Here is a 21,021-nt window from a genome sequence, read left to right on the forward strand (position 1 = left end):
TTGGTGCAGCCATACCAGGTACGTGATGCAACGTCAAGTCAAGTGGATTCCTAGATGGAAGGCCATTTGTGCTAGCAGGCCTAATGAAAACCACCAAATTCCGGATACTACACGGACATATGTTGCGTGAAAATGAGAATAGTGCGTTTCCATTTTTAAAATGGACTTTCTTACACTGTGTCGTGGATGCAAGAACCCACTTTTCTGCCAGCCAGACTTGATTCGGTAAAGAATGTATCCATCTTGTAAAGAAGACAGCAATCGGGCCTGATTGGCAAGTCATCCTACTTTATAAAATATGGCAATGTCTGTATGTCTGTTCCTTATGGAATTGACGACGGCTTGACTGACCTCTATCAAATTTTACATTCGTGCATGGGGTACCCAGGGGGTCAGTCAGGTCATGGGCCTCTCCTCTTGCGAGTCTGGGAGGATGACTTGCGGTTCTCGCATGTACACTACTTCTCAGGCCGGGCATCGCATCACAAAGTGTGTGCTGTCCCTTGGATGGACATTAAGTCAGGTGTCTCATCTGTTCGTATTCGTTGGTGGACGTTAAAGATCACACAGCGTCTTTTGATCTTTTAATGACGAGGGGACGAGTTATCACCGGCACCCTGATATACTGCATTACAAATTCCTGTCTAAACTGCGATTAGAAAGTGGCTTGGTGCTCTCTGATACTCCATGACACGGATTGCACTGCCTGCTATCTCGGAGCGTTCTTGTCGTGCCAGCAGCCTCTCCGGCAATATAAAACCAATTCACGTGCACAGGTGTGTTTGCATTTCAGCTGTGAACCAGAGACCCGTCACATTTATGGCTCATTGCAATATATACTGTATATATACCACGTATGTGCGTATTTTGGTTGTGGGTCAAGTCCTGGGATTACAAAAATCATTCCACGGAATGTGTCTTCATAATCACAACATTCGACTCCACTGTGCTCTGATAATCCAAGCATTGTTGTGTAGCACACAAACAATACGACTAATGACAGTTGGCAACGTAATGGCAATGGCAACGCCATTGATTGTACGCGTGTGGATTGTCATTAGTTGTTCATAACTTGAACTTCCAACATCTTCCTTGGCCATGATGATCGTTAGATCTCACTAACATCGAGGATATAGTGGATCACCTAAGCCATAATGTGAGAGAATACACTCCATGACTGTGAACTCTCCAACATGTGGTTGATATTGGTTCGGTGATTATCTTGTAAAACACTCGGTTTCCAAGGACAACACATGTGAGTAGGATATTTACATGTTCTGAGATCTTAAATCAAATGCCCACGATATGTTCAGGTCCTCGGTGATGTTATCAAAGGTAATTTGTTTCATACATGGTGTTGGGTTTTCTTTTCAAAGCATTATTCGTACCAGTTTGCATTTTCCAAACAACATCGTGACTTTTTTTAACTCCCTCAGGCTATGAAGCCACGGCAAACCTTGCTCCCCCTGTCAGCTCTGGCCCTGCCTGGCAAGGCCGATCAATAGGCACGAGCAAGCTTCGCCTTGTGGAGTTCTCTGCCTTCCTTGAGCAACCACGTGACGCTGATACGGTGAGAGGCACCGCATTTAGCACGGCCTCAAAGCTCCGGCTTGGAGCAAGTTCAGAGATAATTTTTTTTTTTTTAAACGCTGCATCAAACTTGTTTCAGCTCTAACGCCGATTGTGCATTAATTTTCATGTGCAGCTTTTTTTTAAAAAAAATATCACCACGTAGTTATACAGCCATTTTTACAGCCACTTTGACATTTACAGCCACTTTGACATTTACAGCCACTTTGACATTTTTTCGGCGTCTTCAGCGAGTAGGCAGCGAGGCCAAAACTTTTTCTTTCAAAGAATTGTACACTTGCCAACCTGTGAATAACTTGCGTCATTAATGGCTAAACACACAGGGAAATGTACCTGTGAGAATCCTGCCAAAAGTGCATCTCGTTCTCACCTTTTCCTTCATCGCTCTTTGTCGCTTGTGGCTTACACCTCATCATTTGCCTTTCTGCCAGCAGTTTAACAAGCACCTTTTCGTGCACATTGGTCACGTGAACTCCGCTTACTCGGATCCAATGCTGGAAGCCGTGGACATCCGGCAGATCTACGACAAGTTTCCCGAAAAGAAGGGCGGTCTCAAAGAGCTCTACGACAAGGGTCCACACGAAGCCTTCTTCCTTGTCAAATTCTGGGTATGCCACATCCGCCACTTCTTTCATCCTCTTCTCGCCTCTTTTCCTCTTTCCTTGTCGTAATTCATCGGTTATATTGTTGAGTACGGCCTGCGTACCTCATGTCACGAAAAACGATGTCTCGCTCGACTTTGACCCCGATGGCATTTACAAAATGCTTGTGGAGAATCGATGCCATTCCCTTTGTAGGCCTACTGTAGATTTCTTGAAGGATATATTTTTTTTCCCACCATTCACAGTGCCAAGCTGTCTTTCCTCGCCCCGCCGGGTCAATATTGGCGTTCAAAGTTTCATCGGTAAACAGGAAGGCGGTTACGGCAACCGAGAGCTCTGCTCACTGGTCCGTTTGCTTAGCTCACGGCAAAGCCGTTTAATCATCGACTCGACTCGTCGTGTGACATCCTTTCATATTTTGCCCGAGTAGTATTTTTGTTGTTTGTGTGAGCTTGCACCTTAAGCCCGAGGGATTTCCTTTTTCTTCATTTTATTTAGCTTGTGGAAGTAGTCTCATGCAGACTTTTTTGCGTTCGCAGTCAGCTGTGCCAAGGAGATGAGGACACCGATATTTAGATGACCACCACATACCTTAAGTGGTGCCACCAACAAACACCTGCGGTGATGTTTAGTCATATAATTTTGATTCCGTTTGAAACCTCGCATGAACATGATAATAAGGCCCGGTTACCTTTACCTGGATCACTAGTTTTTGGTACATCGTCAACTGATGGGCATGGAAGGGGCACCATTTTATGCATGGGGCTGGGAGAGATGGACGGTCGGGGTAAACGGAGAGAAAAGGCACGCTTAATAAATGAAAGGAGAAGAAGAGGAAAAAAAAAAAACCAAAGTGGTTTCAAAAAGGTAGTTAGTGCAGAGGGGGAGGGGCATGGTTTGGGGGGGATGGCAAATGGGGAATATGTATGTCACCCCCCCCCCCCCTAGATGTGATGGAACTGTGATCAAGTGACTCAAATTCATTTCACCACATGTTCCCCCTTTTTAAGCGAAGCCCATGACATCGTTAGCAGTGGCATCACGGAACTTTATAATTTCATTACAAACTCTGGTGATAACGAAAAAAACCTATTGTAATACCCAGTTCAGTATTGCAAGGCTTTCGATGATGACAAAAGATTTGTGATAGCTGACAAAATTTTATTACATATTGTCATTATGACAAAGCTGTATTGCCCTTTCATGATAATGATTGCGAGAACAACTTGAAATTAGAAGGGCACTCGGTGGAGTGCATACCTCCGCCACATGATGCCTGATCCACGAGAACATATCGAGCCCAATATGTTGTTGAAATATCATGTTACACGGTACTCTATCGTTTTTGGCCCTATCTCTCAATGGTGAAGAATCACTTTTAAAATTAAATAATTCTCGTATCGAGATCCAGATCCGGATCTTCACCAAAATGAAACAATTTTTCCTTGTGTCACACCCAACCTGTCTACCAAATTTTATCCTAATCCGTCACCAACTTTTTGAGATATCGTGCTACATGTCATTTTTGGCCTGATCTCTCAATGGTGAAGAATCACTTAAAATATTCTAGTATCTGGATCTGGATCTTCACCAAAATCTAATCAGTTTGTCCTTGTCACACTCTGAACACGTCCACAAAATTTCATCCGAATCCGTCTTCAACTTTTTGAGATATCCTGTACACAGACAGACAAACAGACAAACAAGCCGGTAGGCGGCCATGGGTCGCCGAGCATCCGATGACCTTTGAGCCCTGATCTGAGTTAATCTAGTTCTAAGTACTTACGAAATTGCAATCGAATCAGTTAACCCGTGTATGAGCAAGGGGGCTTTGAATGGTTCTTTTGCCCGAACAATGCACTCATCGACCTTTGACCCCTGACTTTGCCAAGATAGGTCAATATGTCCTGAAGCAAAGTTGTAGTACCCATTGAGTACTCTGTACCTATGAACTTTCATTCGTATCGGTTAACCCGTGTAGGAGCAAGGGTGCCTTGAATGGTAATTTCGCCCGAAAAATGCACTTGTTGACCTTTGACCCCTGACCTACGCGAGATAGGTCATTATGCAAATGAGCAAAGTTGTAGTACTCATTACGGTCTATAAGCATGTAAAGATTTATTCGATTCAGTTCAACCGTCTTGGAGCTCGGGTACTTTGAATTTTCAGCGGGAATGCTCAATGGCCCTCGGACACCCAAGTTGAGAGGGTTACCATTTGGAAACTATAAGATATAGAAAAAAAATGAATGTCACATAGCGCGGATAGGGAATCACCTTAAGATTATGCATACCAAATCTCATCGAGTTCCATCTACGGATAACTACTCGGTATCAATTTTAATGAAAAGTACCGAAAATGCGGTTTGATATCGGAAATCCCCAAAGTTCGAGGGGGTGCTGTGGGTGAACAAAGATCTAAATCGAAAATCCGGCTCGATCGTTTGTGCACAATGCATTCCAGACGATTAGTGTGACTTTTCATGACCATCCGACCATAACCCGAGGTCTTGGAGGAGTAGCATTTGGCGCGAAGGCACCTCCAGCTCTCGCATATTATCGATTTTTGCACTAATTGACCTTTGACCCCTGACCGAAGCGAAATCGGTCAATATGTCCTGAGGCACAGTTGTAGTACTCCTTGAATACCATGAACCTGCAAAGTTTCATTCGTATCGATGCACTCACCTGGTCGCTAGGGGGCCTTCAATTTTTGCCAATTTTCGCCCATACCCCATTTGGAGGGGGCGCTGCGGGTAAACTATTCCATATATCACAAAAACAGGAATATATTTGATAGAGCATCACCTCTAGATGATGCATGCCAAATTTCAAAAGCCTACGTGGGATAATGGCTTTCAGAATTGATTTCGCGTGAACGGTACCGATTTTGAAGGTTTTTGGCTGTTGCTCGGGAACCAAAGCATCCCAAGCAACCATCACAATTTCCAAAGCACTAGGTCATAAGATGTACCTTCCACCCGAGTTTGGTCAAAATCGGCCCACGTTTACTACCAATTATGCTGATGACAAACGAACAAACAGACAGAATTACTGACAATAAGGGTCACCTATTTCGGCGACCCAACAAACAGACAGAGAGGGGTGAAAACATAACCTCCTTCACCTTCAGTGGAGGAGGTAATAATCATTACAGCATGTCATGATACTATTACAAAATCTTAACTTTGACAAAACTTACTTGATGTATTCCAAATTCGTCATTGAGACATTCTGTGGTCTGTCAATATCATTATCAATGGTTCCCATGAACTACTACCATGAGCAATGGACAATGATGTTTCTGTATGTCTGACTCCATGTGAAAGAAATGACCATATTCCTGAATCAATGCCAACAGGGGCAAGGACATGACGTTTGGCCGGTTTGATGGAAACGTGGACAGGGGAGGAGTTGTGTTGTAGTTACACAACCGAGGATGAGAGAGTTCAACTTCAACCCCGGCTTTTAAAAGTTTATTTGCTAAAGTTACCCTGAAGTTACACAACCTGTATATTTGACTATGTTTTACGAAACCTGAAACAACATTCGAATGAGGTCAGACAAGCGTCTCCCTTTAGCTTGCAGCAGCAGCAGCAGCGCCGTGAGCCCAAAATATTCCGTTTGTTTGTGCCGAATTGCCTTTGGAAATTGATCATTGACTGAAGCTGAAAGTGGTGCCGATTCAAATTGATACATAAATAATTAGTACATGAGGGATGACAAGTCTGGGCATTGCAACCCGTGCTTTTTTGACTTTGTTGTTGACCTCTTCGCCCGATTCGTACGACGACATCCTCTGCACGTGGCTGGTAGACCGCGGAACGGTACTCAAACTATCGTGGAATTAAGTGTAGCATTTAATATAGCTCACACTCCGTTACCAGAAATGGACAAAACGATTTCCATGATCACCTCGTTAATACAACTTACTAGTGATTTGAAAAGCCAGTTTACTGGTTGTCATGTGGACGGTCACAGAAGGTATTTTTCTCATTTGTTTGCTATGTACGCATGTAGGCCGACCTGAACACGAATATTCAAGAGGAAGCGGGAGCTTTCTACGGCGTTACGAGCCAATACGAGAGCCCGGATAACATGACCATCACGTGCTCGACCAAAGTGTGCTCCTTTGGAAAACAGGTCGTGGAGAAGGTCGAGGTGAGGCTGAATGAGCGTTCCTTGAAATAGGAAGGTGACAACCGTGAGCCTTCCGAATCGTTAACTCACTGACACTTTTGATTTTGCATCGAATTGCAGACGGAGTACGCACGGTTTGAAAACGGTCGTTTTATCTATCGGATCCAGCGGTCGCCCATGTGTGAATACATGATCAACTTCATCCACAAGCTCAAGCAGCTGCCGGAGAAGTACATGATGAACAGCGTGCTGGAGAACTTCACCATCCTGCAGGTCTGAAACACTTCGCTGCTGCACGGTCGTGCATTTCGTATCGTTAAACGTCGTTTTGGCAAGGGGGCACCTTTTGGTGTATTTACATTTCCATGAAGTTGATCGACTTTCCCAGCAAGATGATGTAAATATTCCATGATTCCGCGTTAAGTGATGATGCCTGAAACTCGTTTGGCCATGTTGGATTGAAGACCGCTGCAAAAGAATCTCGGTTACCATTTGTGAGAGCGTGTCGGGTTTAATAATGCTGTGTTTTCAGAAAATGTCAGCCTGCCAGGATAGCTCAGAGGTAGCCTGGGTTCGATTCCCATGCAAACTATCATTTTGCAGGCAGCGCAATGCGACGCTGAATAAACCGTTCCTTGGATGGACGTTAAGCCGAGCGTTCCTTCTGCTCGCATTATCTAGTGAACGTTGAAAATCCCACGGTCCCTTTAGACGGACAGAAGGCCAGCTGTCGCCGCACCCTGAACAAGTTCTAAATTCCAGCCCAAACGTCCAGGGGGCACCGCGTCAGTGGCATAGCTGCGCCACCACAATTGATGCAAACAACAGTCAGCTGCTGCATATGCTCAGGCCGGAATCATAAATGCCGACCTCAACTTCAAGTGGTTGATCCATTTTGATTTATCACCAAAGCCCTTCATTGTATAACCAACTTCACACCCTTCCAACGGTCCACAATCGACAAACATTCGTTTGCACCACCCGGTGCAAAGCAACGCGCACTAACCAATACGGAAGTGTTGATCGGAATTCATTCCAGGATATCATCCTCCTGTCCCATACATCGATGATGACGGTGATGACGGTGATGATGATTTTGATAATGAAATGCTGTTTTGTCATCGCTCGGGCTGTTTCAGAGACTTTTCCTCTTGTGCAGGTCGTGTCCAACAGAGACACCCAGGAGACGTTGCTGTGTATTGCGTATGTATTTGAGGTGTCCACAAGTGAACATGGCGCACAACACCACATTTACCGACTCGTCAAGGACTGAGAACGGCTTCTCCCGCCAAAGGGCCAGAGAAACACTACAGGAGGCCAGGCACCCGCTCGTCTTGTTCCCTCGACATCCAATATCTCCTTGCTTTTTCTTTTTTTTTTTCCTGAATTTATAACAAAAGAAATCCAACTATCAGCAGTTTTTATCTCACATGAACGAGGTTTTGTAATAGCTTTATGTGTGTTGCCATGCCCGAGCGCCCTGTGTTTCCAAGGACCGATACCGTGGCCTTGTTCTAACACGCGGGTCTAATGTGCGAAAAGCCCATTTGGGTCTAACCTCCTGTACCTTACACTGCACCATGAAACAGGGTCAAGGTACGCTGAACACCCCGACAAAAGGACATACAGAGTAAACGTATAAAACTGTGTATATTTTTCAAAGCTATTTTGTAGTAGAGGATATTTGAGCAGGACATTTTGTTGCTCCTGATGAACCGAATTATTAATTTAATTACATTATAGGTTTCTTTTTATTTTACACCGGTACATGACTTGGATGCGAAAGGCAATAATGGCGTAAAAAGAAAACAAAAAATAGAAAAAAAAACAAACAAGGTATTTGACTTTCTTCAATTTTTTTTATTTTATTTTCTACTGTCGAAACCAATTATTTTAGTGGTTTTCCTCTTCTCTACTTCGTCATGGAAAGACCTTTTCAAGTCTAACTATGGTTATAACTGAAAACTGCTTTTTGACAATATTTGTCCAAAGCCCAAATACCCCGGCACCTCGGGAGTGACTGAACCAAGAGACCCTGAGAAATTGTCCTCAAGGCGCGTTCGAACACTTCAAACCGACCGACGCGACTTCAAAGTCCCCGGGAGACCGTTTGCGGCCAAGCATCGAGTTTGATCCTTAAGAGTATGTGGTTTCAATTTTTATATGCTTTTTTATGTTTTCATGTTTTAGCCATTTGATGGTGTTAGATGATTATGATATCGATTTTTAAAGGGCTGAAGGATTTTTATTACATTGCCACACAAAGCTCAAGTACAAGTGTGGTGCAGTTTTAGTAGGAGAAGCCTTCATTCTGATGTTACATTTTCAGCTGCTAACATCACTTCCTGCACTAATGCAGCTGAGACGTTGATCCTGGCATTGCCTTACAATTGACACGTAGACTGTATCTGGTCAGAAGACACTTGCCCAATCATGGAAATTACCGGCCAATGCAGTCGTTCAAGAAAAACAAAACCTCACCACAAACAATCTCCCAACAATTTTCCACGTCTCCGGAATCCCAGCAAATTTGGCCGGACCGCACGGGGTTTGTCCGAAGTACCGTGAAATCCTCAGGTCAGACCCCATCCGTGTCGCCCGTAAAATCGACCCGCCGTCGCTGCCTTGGGAAATTTCACCTCCATCAGTACCGTGATGCGTACTTTCGCAGTCCTTTTAAACAATACACTTATGAACAAGTGACGTGCTTCTCCTCACCCGTCCCGACCCTTTTGTTTTGTTTTTTTTTGTAACGCGATGCCGTAAGTACACCGCCACCTGGCCGAGCACGGACAACTCTAAGATGTGCCTGCTTTTCCAAAGACTTTGTGACTGCTTCGTTTACCACGCATCACCAGAAAATGCCTTGTTGGGAGAGAGAAAAGAAGAGAGAGAGAGAGAGAGAGTTTTCTAAAAGCTTTTGAAAATCTGGCATTTACCACGCAGACGTGGCTTCGAAAATCCTTACTATTAACCCACCGTTTGCTGTTATTTGTTGCTGTCACTGTGTTGATAATCTCCTATCGGAATGTAAAGAGATGCTATTGTTTTGCTGTGCCGTTGGCCACGTGCTCCTCTAAAAGAAATTGATTGTTCTCCGTGCGGTAGGAATGGCACAGGTTTTGGCAAGAGCCACGCACCGTTGCTTGGAAATGTTACATAAAGGTCACGAGTGTGCCTCTCCTAAGTTATCCAAAGGTCCTTGGCTGTGTGGAGACACGGAGTGAATAGTGTTTTATTCGAGTACACACCGATCATTTGAAACAAAAATAATAATAATAATAATAATAATAAGTGAAGAAGAATAGTTACCTCACATGTAGGCTGCTGTACATATTTTTATTTGGAGCTGGGACGTGGCTTATGATTTGACGGCATCCCGTAAAGTCCTTTAAACCTATTTGCAGGTGATTTTGGTGGTGCCTTTTACAGGGATTTGTATCGGCATTTGGCTCAGATATGTTTTTATAAATATATATATATATATAGTTTGTGTTTTGTTGTTTTTTTTAATTATTATTAATGCTTTAGCATCGATTCAATTTCATTCGAAATGAAAGGGGGGTTCATCCGAGTGATTTTTTTTTGTTTTGTTTTTTTCCATGTCTTTTCAAATGGTAAGGGATGTTGTAGTTGCGGACACCGTCGCCATCTTTTTTTTTTATCCGGAAACTGTGATGGGCGGGGTTTTGTTGGACAGGAAGTGACGTCGGTCGCTCTATAATGGAGGCCTTTCCAGAATCCATTGGGGTCATGCAGAGATTAACGAGCTCTCCAAAAAAAAACTCTGCATGTCAACACCTCTTAATCAACACGAACAAACTTATCGGGGACCTCCGTAGAACGCTGACCACTTCGTCTCGTACGAAACGCTTGGTGGAGAATTTGAGGTGGCGTGCCATGACGAACAACATCAAATCAAAACGGTTTTCTCTTTATCCATAACTGATGGCCACGTGACTTTTCTGCCCTCTTCTTTTTTGCCATGATTTTTGTAGCGGTTGCCTCACTATTTGGTCCTACAGGGGAAGGGATGGGAGGACATTATTGACGGTTATAAACAAGTACAATATAAGGAAACTCATCCACTGCCTACCTATTACTAGTGCGGTCGTAAATACACTGCAGCTTACAATGGCTGTGAATTTCGTTTTAAGTTGAAGAAACTTGGTTCTCGGAGAGCTCGTCCCGCTTTTCGTAATTCCCTCTCGGCAGTTTGCATCCCGTGCAATGAACTTAAGCAGAAAGGACTTGTAAGTGGAGAGAACTTTTTGAAAAATTCTTCGTCGATATGATCTCACTGCCTTTTGAATCCGAGTGTAAATGGACGTCCATGATGTGTTCGTTCTTGTGCTATTATTATATTTGTAAGTGAAAAATAAAATACGCAGAAAGATTCCCTTGTCCGTGGATTATGGTGAAGACACCGATGTTGAGAGATTTGTTTATTTATTTATTTTGGTCGCACTTTGTACTCACTTATGAGGGTTAGGGTTAGTTAGACAGGATAGTGCAGAGGTCACACAGTTATCTTTGAGCTGTGTAGAGTGAGTTTGATTCCTGGCCTGACGACGAACCGTCGAAATGTTACTTTGCAGACAGAAACGTTGCATCACAAAGCTTTTGCCATCTCTCAGATGGACATCAACCCTTGGTGTCCCGTCTGCTGACATTGGTTGGTGGACGCTAAAGATCCCACAGTGTCTTTGGCAAAGAGTCGGCGAGTTATTACCGGAATCTTGAGCAAATTACAAATCGCTGCCCAATCACATTCAAGCCATGGCAACTCGTTCAGAAAGGACTTGCATCAAAAACAGTAAAGCAGTGGTTCCCAACCTTTTTCTGATCGCGTACCATTTGGAGGTCCCATACCGTCGCCGCGTACCACCTGATTCCAGAAAAACTCAATTCGATAAGATATCAATTTATTCACAAGTAGAACACACAAATTAACTAACTGTCAACAAAGAACAAAATTTAATGCGCGGGCTGCATCTGTTTCTTCTCCACCAGCTGGTCGACGCGGGGCATAACTTTGCTCACAGCACATCGGAAATCATGCCCGGGCGCAGCAAGACGGTTCCGGCTCTTTGACTTGATGGTCATTATGGCTGAGAACCCCTGCTCGCACTACCACATAGAGGGGAAAATGTATCAGGCCAAAATGTATCAGGCCAAATCATTTTTTTTAAAGGTTGAGCCCGAAAGTGCTCGCGAACCACCTGGAAGGCCCTCGCGTACCACAGGTTGGGAACCACTGCAGTAAAGGATAAAGTAGTAGTAGTAGTACTAGTAGCAGTAGTAGAAGTAGTAGTAATAGGAGTAGAAGTAGTAGTAATCGTAGTAGTAACAAGGAAGTTTGACGCAAGAGGAGGCCATTCAGCCCATCATTCCTGCTCTACACTAATACCAGACCAATCAATCCATATCAGGCCACAGATATCCATATCAATCCATATCACACTGGGGGAAAGAGGGGGGAGGTTGCATACATGCAAACAAAATAATATTTTAATTCAAGCTATGTTTATTATTATTACAGTAAAGATATGTTTTTTGGTGGTGGGGTGTTGGGGGGGGGGGGACTGAAAGGGACCATCCCACAGAGATTACAGTCACTACACAGGTATACGATCACTCATCCAACCACAAACTCCCCACATGTTATGCTAATATTCCTGCACCCCTGTATCTCGAATGTTTATAGGTACCTATCTCATTCCAATTTAAACCTAATTTACTCCTTCCAGGGAGACCATTCCATGCATAAACTACCCTCTGGATGAAAGACCCCTGCCTATTATTGTCCTAACTATTCTGTTGTTTACTTTTAAGTTGTGGGCCCTGGTCCAGTAACTGTCTATTCTGTTTCTTCTGCGCTTATTCCCTCCCTTTCTACCCTTCATTATGTTAAACATCTCTACCATATCCCCTCGTCACCACCTCCTTTCTCATGGAAAAGTCCTCTCTTTTAGCTGCTCCTCACAGCTTAATGTCGCTAGGCTCAGAATCAATCTCATAGCTCTACACTGAACCCTCTCTTTGTGCCAGCAACTACGTCCTTTTTCAGATGCGGTGACCAAAACAGAACACAATATGCTCGACGAAGCCTCACTAAATTCTAATGCAATGCGAACATTACCTGTTTTGATTTATAATTTATCCCTCTACGGATACAATGTAAAACCCTGTTACCTTCACCAATAGCTGCTTGACTGTGCTGTGTGCATCCCCCCCCCCCACTTCACGAACCCTCCCCATATCTATTCCCACCCCCAGATCCTTCTCCTGTGTGACACGCTCCAAAATTACCCCTTGCATCCTGCAATCTCTATTTTCATTGTTCTTTCCCATCCCCAACACCTTGCACTTGCTCAGGTTAAATTACATCTGCCAATCTTTTTCCCAATCTATACAAGTATCAATACTTCCCTGAATCTGATCACCACCCCCCTCTGCTATCCACCTCACCTCCAAGCTTTGTGTCATCTGCAAATTTGGAAAGCTTAATCTTTCCCCCATTATCCAAGTCGTTGATGTAAATAATGAAGAGTAATGGTCCGAGTACTGATCCCTGAGGAATCCCGCGACTTACATTCTCCCAGCAAGACATCCTCCCACTCACGGCCACTCTGCTTGCTACCACTAAGTGAGTTTCCAATCCAATTAGCTACCTGACCAGCCACTCCGCAAACCCTCACCTTGGCTAACAACCTCCGATGTGTTACCTTATCAAATGCCTTCTTAAAATCCAGATATACTATGTCCTTTCCCTCATCCACCCAATCAGACACTGCTACATGGAACTCTAAAATATTTGTTAAACAGGAACTACCTTTGGTAAATCTGACTACCTTTAATTAGCTTGAAATTATTTATGTGCTTCCCCCATCGGATCCCTAATTAACGTCTCCAACATCTTCCCCACAAAAAGTCAAACTAACAGGTAATGAGTTCCCCAATAGTCCTGGTAGTACTCAAGAGCCGAGGGGGAGGTGGGGGGGAAGTTAATCTTGATTTAATTAGGTTTGATAGTATTTTCTGATGGGATTTATCAGTGGAGTTTACAAAAAGTGATTTCCTCTGAGCACAAACATCTCGACCCGAAGACCCACAGCATGGGGTCAAAGGTCGTGTCCGTTCCACGTTTTTGGTGAAAACCGGAACACACCGTAGGGAGTCAAGATCTATCAAAATCAGTATCTTTTCCCCTTTTCACACATCATAGGCACACTCACTATTTTCATACTTCAGATGAAAAATAGAAGGTATAATATCTAATAATTTTTAATATTTTACATGTTTTCATCCACAATAGTCATTTAAAATACTTATTACCTGCACTGTATTTACTGACATTGTCCATATTCCTCATTTAACCAACATTATCAGTTCAGGTAAATTCCTATCGATAGTTTATTGCACAATATTCGATTCATCAAAGTCCCACTCTGAATAGTCAGATGAAGAGCTGTATGTTGGTTCTTCTCATGCCTCATCACCAGCCTTAAGATCATCATTCACGTATTGATAAATGTCTTGCGGGAACAAATCCCCATCAAGCCACGACATCTGGTAACGACCCTTCGTGAAGCTTCCAGCCACTATATGGAGGGTTGTACATTGATGGAGCAGGGTTGGGTGCATTTGTCCAAATTGAAGGCACATCGTTTGTGCGCAACTGACCTGCAAGGTGGAGGTAAGGCCGGGTCGCTTTGTTTGGTTCTGTCAAGCGGGGAGGTTGGGGTGGGGGGGGGGCTCCTCGATTCTAGGTGAAGTGACTTTATGAAACAACACAAACTGAGCATCATTTACACTTGACGACTGTGGTTTTCCGGAGAGGGCACAAACAAATACTTCTCTGCTGGAGATCGTATCTGGCGATATGTCACATGAGTCACCAAGCATTGCGTTTGTCACCAACCAAGCTTTGCGAGAACACCTCGTTTTTGGTCATCAGTTCCGAGGGACGTATTTTTCCTTTTTCTTAAAAAGATGTTGTGTAATAACACTCTGACGAAGCCTGTGTGGCTGGAAGGGAAGAACATCGTTGAGGAACAAGAGACTCAGTAACGGCAGAAATATGGACATGAGTACCAGTGAAATGAGTACCTGTGTACTGGTAATCAAGGGCACTGCATTAGGGGCACAGCTACACCACTACAAATGATGCACAGGCAGCCACAGGCTGCACACGATAACTCGGGGTTGAACAAGATGGACACTGCCGCAAACTCTTAGTCACAGAAGTGGAAGGAAAAACTGAAAACCCAGTAAGAGATGGGCTTCGGGTGGGTTAATGCGGGTAGAAAAGGTCATGGTTGTGCAAGGGGGATGATCTGAGATTGTGGTGAACAGATGTTTGGAAGCCCTGGAGGGAAGAGGAAGTTGGTTCGGCAGGTGGGAGGAAAAAGAATGAATAAGTCGGAGTGATTGAGCAGTGAGCCTACATTTTGGGAATTCACCCAAAGGGGGTTACTGGCAAACTCTACAGAAAATGGATTAATGGGGATTTGCATGCACCCTACAGAAACCTGGGGGGGGAGGGAGGATGACAGCACGGAAATGGTGCAAGACCAGAAAGGAGATGGAAGAAGAAAAAAAGAGACCACCATCTGTAATACGAACATGACAGCCACATTGACTTAGCTTCATTGTGGGGGATTCCAATGATTTTGAAGCTGAGCAAAATGTGAGGCAGGAGAGCCAGGCCGCAGGGGAGAACAGTTTTCCATCAAGCTGCGGATGAAGGCCTTGGAAGTGGATGAGAATGCAGGTGAGACAAGGACTTTGCGTGACGGAGGATGCCCAACTTAGAAGGCCTTATAGTCCGAAGTTGGGGTTTCAGGAGAGACCTCAGGAGGCCAACTTAGATAAGTAGTTTGCCCAAGAAAGATAATGGCTGATAGTGAGACCCAATATCTTACAATAATGTTCGCATTTGAATTCCCTTGTGACGGACAAAGATGTCTGATATGTCAAGGAACGTGTGTGTGTCAGCTTCTTCATGTTGACATTCTCGGTGTGAGCAGCCTGCCTCTCCACAGATCCCTCTTTCATGTCGAAACTGTGAGCTAGAGCCCCATGAAAAGCTGCTTCTCCTTTTTCTTCTACTTCTTCTGCAGCACTTCCACATAACTGTCACTCTGCCATTCTTTCACCAAAATAATTCCAAGACAGCAGTGTTGAATTTCCTTGACATCAGCCATTGTCAAAGTTTTGACTGCACTTTTGCTTTGGCCTTGTGATCACAAATTCTGAATCAGTGAACCCACCACTTGATCTCTCAACATCATTTATTATTGATGAGCTGTTGTAGGTATCACACACAAAGTCTACCCATGGAGCAATGCTGCACAATTGTGTGAGGATCACCGGGGCAAAGTGGCCAAACGTACTTGGGAGATTTGCCAGTTCCTCCACGGGTATAAAAACATCATATCAACAACAACAACAATGTCAATCACATCAGATGGTCCATTGACTACTTGGCTGTCAAGCTTTTTATTGAGTTTCGGCTTGTCTGGTTAAATTGGGTGATCCATCGAGACGTGCCAGTGACATTGGCACAGGAGTTAGGGGAGTAGCTGAACACCTTTGACAAGTCAATGTCCAACGAGGCTGTCTGCCAAAACAGACAAAGACAAAGTTTTTTTTAACTTTTAAAGATGACCTTTATTGCATCGGAGACAAAGTTATTGATTTTCCGTCTAGGTGTTGGGTTTTTCTAACTGATCGGAGTCTTCAAGATATCTATTGATCAGATCATCACGCAATTTCTGTCCAATTTCATGGAATTCCGGTACATGGAAACTACGAGATCGATTCCAGTGCCGTCTAGTCTAAGCTCTGAGGGACGGTTAAAGGAGACAGGACTTTTCTTGATACATGAATAAGGAGGTGATTGCGAGGGGATCCTTTAGAGATGTACAAGACAATTAAGGGTGTGGACAAGATAGATGAAGTGGAGTTTTTCAGCAGAGTGGATGGTGTTGAGACCAAGAGCCATAAAGAAGATGAGAGTTATTACAGTTTTATGGCAGGGGTCTTTCAGTCGGAGAGTGGATAATGCGTGGAATGGTCTCCCTGGAAAGGTAATGATATTGGAGGGTGTATATGTTTTATGGGAATTAGATAGGTACCCAGTGGGCTTGGGATCCGACGATCCTGAGTTCAAATCCCACTCGGCTGTTGAATCAATACCAGGTGGAGTTGACTCTGCCTGTCATCCTTCTGAGGTCGGCATTGCTGGTATCCTGTGTCAGAGTGGCGACCCGTACGGGATTGTGCCCAATAGCCAAGGAGGCTGCTTAGGCAGCACCAACGCTCTGCACAGCGTATGGTCTCAATTTATGGATGGATATGTACCTGGAGTATTTGGAAATGGAGGGGTATGGGGATATGGCAGGACTTGTACGTAGCTTGTGTGTGGCTGGGTGATGGATCCGGGGGTTGGTTCAGCGCAGGCATGATGAGCCGAATGACCTCTTCCTGCACTGAAGTCTTCGTGTGTGTCTGGCATTTCCCATGACCACGGATGAAACAAATGGACCAGTGGATATACAATAGAGGTTTCATCCGTTGCAGCTTCACCAAAGGATTCAGTGTTGATGGGATACCAGAGATCAGCTTGCGTCTGTCTCAATCGTCTTGATCCTTCCTGTATGGCTTCACCTCTTGGGCAACCCGTTGTTATTCATTAATTCCTGCCATATTGAGTACTTGCTCCACAATTGCACTTCACAATTGACCTGAGTTATCATCCATCTTCTCTTTTGCTGACACCATTCCGAGCGAATGCTCATCTTCCGGTCAATCGGGACGCCGCATGATCGGCATTGATTTTCTGTTTTCGAGTTAAATCAACTGGAATCTTCACGAAAGAGTTTTGTCAGTTCTTCTTATGCTGAGACCCCTCCGTTTTCCAGCATTTGACGAACCCCAGGAAGGGTATGATCAATGTTCAGTCCATTTAATAAGTAATCCACCTGGGCACATTTTTGACGGCTTTCTGTAAAGAACACGGAGTATATTTTTCCTCAATGTAGGGTTGCACGCAAAGAGATCAACATCATTTTTGTTTGAGGTATTTTTATAATTGAATCGGAAAAGTAGGGAAAAAAGAGGTAGAACTCAGCTGAGATGGGAAGGGATGTGTGGTGGTGGTGGGGGGGGGGTATCAGTAAAGTGGGGTGATGGGAGAGTGGAGAGAGTTGGCTGGGGATAGATGGCAGTGGCGGAAGTGTATTGTACAAAAAGTGGGACAGTAGTGATGAAGAAGAACAAGAAGAACGATTTATCATTGCTCATCGATGGAAGAACAGGTACATAATACGTAACAACAGTTCAACTCGTGTTACCTGTTTATTGGGTGTTTGCTACCATTCAGGGTCTGCTGTTTTTTTGAGTGACAAGATAAAGAGGTGGCGAACTTTGACCCCGTGCTGTGGTCTCCGGCCGGGATGATTGTGCACATATTAAAGAAATAACTTTTTCAAAATTCCACTAATAGCCCTATAAAAAAAAAAAATTCGAGTTATCAACTTCTACTCACCCCTAAAGGTTGATGACTTCGTTCTGTCTGAGCGGTGTCCCATTAAAGCTGTTAATCTTGAGTGCGGGTGAACAATTCGGCGTCGTGTCCACGAGATAATATGATCCACTCATTGATGGGTGTCATAAATGGCCAGTGCCCGTTAAAGTTGCTCGCTGAAAGCGGTTCGATGATAGTAGTCCCGTGGTTAAAAGGAGTGAAAACCCACCGAACGTGGAGCCACGATGCAGCACATGGTGTGCACCTATGGTTACAGAGAACAAAGGTTCTGCTGGAGGAAAGGGTCACGAACAAACATGTGGTACGAAACTCCGCGGGTCAAGACAGGAAATGTGGTGCTGAAGATCGGGCTGCGAATGTGGTTTAACTACAGTGAAACTCGAGTCCGTGAGTTATTTCCATGACGTGTAAATAGCGAGCTGCCAGGCAGGAAACCATCATCACACTTCCTTTAAATCTTTCTCAACAACCGTCCCCCGAGGGGCACATCCAAGAACCCGATAGTGGTGTGGGGTAAAATGATTGTTCATAAACCAGATTTAATTTTTTTTTGAACCCACACTTACATGACTGCCATTGTTTGGACAAGTAAATGGAACAAAGTTCATGATGAGAAAGTACTAACAAATTGGCACCGAAGAAAAGTACACGACAAGTAGCCCCCTCCTAGATCGCTGTTGACCAGAAGTTGTCAACATTGGATGAAAGCGATCGATCAGAAAGGTGTAAAACTATGAACAGTCCCAAAGTTCCAAAAAAAAAAACTGGACAAAACGAGCTGGCCAATTGACTCGATGGCCAGACCGCGCACCTCTTGCTGGCCACCGGCACTTGAGGAAGAGTTGCTGGTGCTGGCTGCAAGTGAGGGGTTGTAAGTGACGCACGTGCAGTCGTCAGGTCATGTTCAACATAAGCGGACTTCAACCTGTCAATGCTGACAGTATCATGTTTCCCTTTGTTGTTCATAATAATAAAAAAAAAACTTGTCAGCATGGTGAATGACTTCAAAAGGTTCGTCATACGAGGGTTGAAGTGGCTTCCTCACCGCATCGTGTCGCACAAAAACTCGAGTACAACTCCGAATGTCTGAAATGGTCTGGGTTTGCCTGCGCTGGAGCCTGGTAGGTGTGGACTTCAAGTTTCTCATGTGCATCCGTAGCGTATGTACATAGATAGTTGTTAGGATCCAAGTCGTGATTAAACTAACACGGTGCCACAAACTGTCCTGGCAACTTGAAAGTTGTGCCAAAAACTAACTCAGCAGCACATCACCCTGGCTCGGACTTAACCTTAGTTCGGACACCGAGCAAGATGATAGGAAGACTTTCCGTCCATCTTGTATTTGCATGGGCTTTCAGAAACCCATTCCCATTTCAGAAGCCCATTCGGTGACGGGTGATCTGTTGTGGTTTGGGTTCTCTTACTGCCAAGTAGATCACACAGAGCTTGGAAAAGTTCTGATTCGGACTGACGACCACGGTCTGTGGTTATTGTTGAGGGTGCATCAAACACAGCTACCCAATGTGAGAAGAATGTTTGTGCTACCGTTTCTGCTGTCTGGTCAGTGATGGGTATTGTGACTGGCCAACGAGAAAAATGATCAATGCATGTGAGCAGGTATGTATTCCCATCTAATGAAGGTAGAGGTCCAACTAGATCAATGTGAACGTGGTCAAAACTGGCATCCGGTGGAGAAAATGTGCCAAGAGGAGACCTGATGTGTCGATGCATTTTGGATCTCTGACATGCTGTGCAAGTTCTGGACCAGTCTCTGACGTCACGATTCATTCCCTGCCGGTCAAAATGCCGAGTCGCTAAATGTTGAGTGGCTCTGATGCCAGGGCGAGATAAATTGTGTAAAGCGACGAAAACTGCACGTCGAAACTCGCTAGGGACATAAGGGTGAGGACCACCTGTGGGAATGTCACGGACAATGCTACTCTCAGAAGTGAGGAGTGGCACCTCTTTGAACTGGAGTGACGTTGAATCGGTTTACGGTCCTTGTGGCTCTCCTCATCACGTGGTTGGGCTTCTGCTATGGTCATGAAATCGATGATGTTGGATGCATCCAGAGCATTCATATCAACTCAGGAGAGAGTTGTTTTTCTGCTGCAGAGTTGTTTATGCCACCGATGTGCCTCAAGTCTGTCGGGAACGGGGAGATGAAATTGAGATGTCGAACTTCTCTTTGAGAGTGACGATCGGGTCCTGACTTGAGAGCATAGGTCAATGGCTTGTGTTCCGTGTGGATGGAGAATGTCCTCCCTTGTAGCATATGGTGAAATTGTTTGACACACAGGTGCACTGCTTGAAGTTTTCTCCCAAGCACGCTATATCTGGTGTCCAACAGGTTGAAAACGCTTTGCTAAAAAGAGGAGTGGTTGCCATATGTCATCTACATTTTGCTGCAAAACTCCGACAGCCACGTCCGATGCATCGACTAAGACGCATGGTGGTGCTTCAGCCTTGGGATAAACAGGAAGTGTGGCCTCAGCCAACCTGACCTTCACCTCCTCAAAGGCAGACAATTCCTTTTCATCAAGAATGATAGGCTGATTTTTATGATTCTTGTTACGTAGTGTGTCTGTCAACGGCTGAGATACGTCTGCACAGTCAGGGATGAAATGCCTGTAAAAATTCACAAAGCCAAGAAACTCCCTCAACTTGTGCAATGATGTGGGTGGGGGAAAGCTTGCATGGTCTTGACTTTCTCCTCCAGTGGGCAGACACCATGTTTGTCTATGACGCGGCCGAGGAAGGTGAGTGATGGCACACCCAACTGACACTTTCTGGGATTGATAACAATGCCATACAGACAGCAAGGCACTCAAAAAAGTAATCGGAAGTGTGCCTCATGTTCCTCCTCTGCAGGGCTTGCGACGAGCAGATCGTCAAGGTAAGCGGAGACAAAAGGGAGACCACGGACGAAGACCAGTTGCTGTCAGATCGTCATATGATGCCGAGTTCAAGCATGTGCTCGAACTCTCACTTGGCGATATTCAGACGATCTCAGGCAAGGCGCCATGGTCGTGCTGCAACTGGAGGTCCATGAGTTACTATGTGGTGAGTGGTCGAGTGTTTAGTCTCACAATGCCTGAATACTGGATGAGCAATCTCTGGGTATTCACGGAGGGTG

The 21,021-nt window shown here is 44.6% G+C and overlaps 1 protein-coding gene across 9 annotated transcripts in view; it reads left to right on the forward strand.

Moving 5' to 3' along the window:
* LOC147025825 (transcriptional enhancer factor TEF-1-like) overlaps nucleotides 1-10,727 on the forward strand; it is a 135,644-nt gene extending 124,917 nt beyond the window's left edge. For 6 of the 9 annotated variants that reach the window (XM_085880665.1, XM_085880660.1, XM_085880659.1 and 3 more), the window contains 6 exons: nucleotides 1-18; nucleotides 1,437-1,570; nucleotides 2,022-2,198; nucleotides 6,212-6,352; nucleotides 6,452-6,604; nucleotides 7,491-10,727. The exon at nucleotides 1-18 is cut by the window's left edge and continues 50 nt beyond it. In XM_085880665.1, coding sequence (XP_085736791.1) covers nucleotides 1-18; nucleotides 1,437-1,570; nucleotides 2,022-2,198; nucleotides 6,212-6,352; nucleotides 6,452-6,604; nucleotides 7,491-7,604 — 737 coding nt within the window. In that variant the 3' untranslated portion in view covers nucleotides 7,605-10,727. The remainder of the gene's footprint in view (nucleotides 19-1,436; nucleotides 1,571-2,021; nucleotides 2,199-6,211; nucleotides 6,353-6,451; nucleotides 6,605-7,490) is intronic. The other 3 variants (XM_085880667.1, XM_085880666.1, XM_085880664.1) reach the window with 1 other exon arrangement.
* Nucleotides 10,728-21,021: the final 10,294 nt, after the last annotated feature.

Source organism: Eptatretus burgeri, chromosome 5 (assembly GCF_056783735.1).
Source record: "Eptatretus burgeri isolate ZD-2024b chromosome 5, Ebu_testis_v1, whole genome shotgun sequence".
Classification (NCBI taxonomy): Eukaryota; Metazoa; Chordata; class Myxini; order Myxiniformes; family Myxinidae; genus Eptatretus; species Eptatretus burgeri.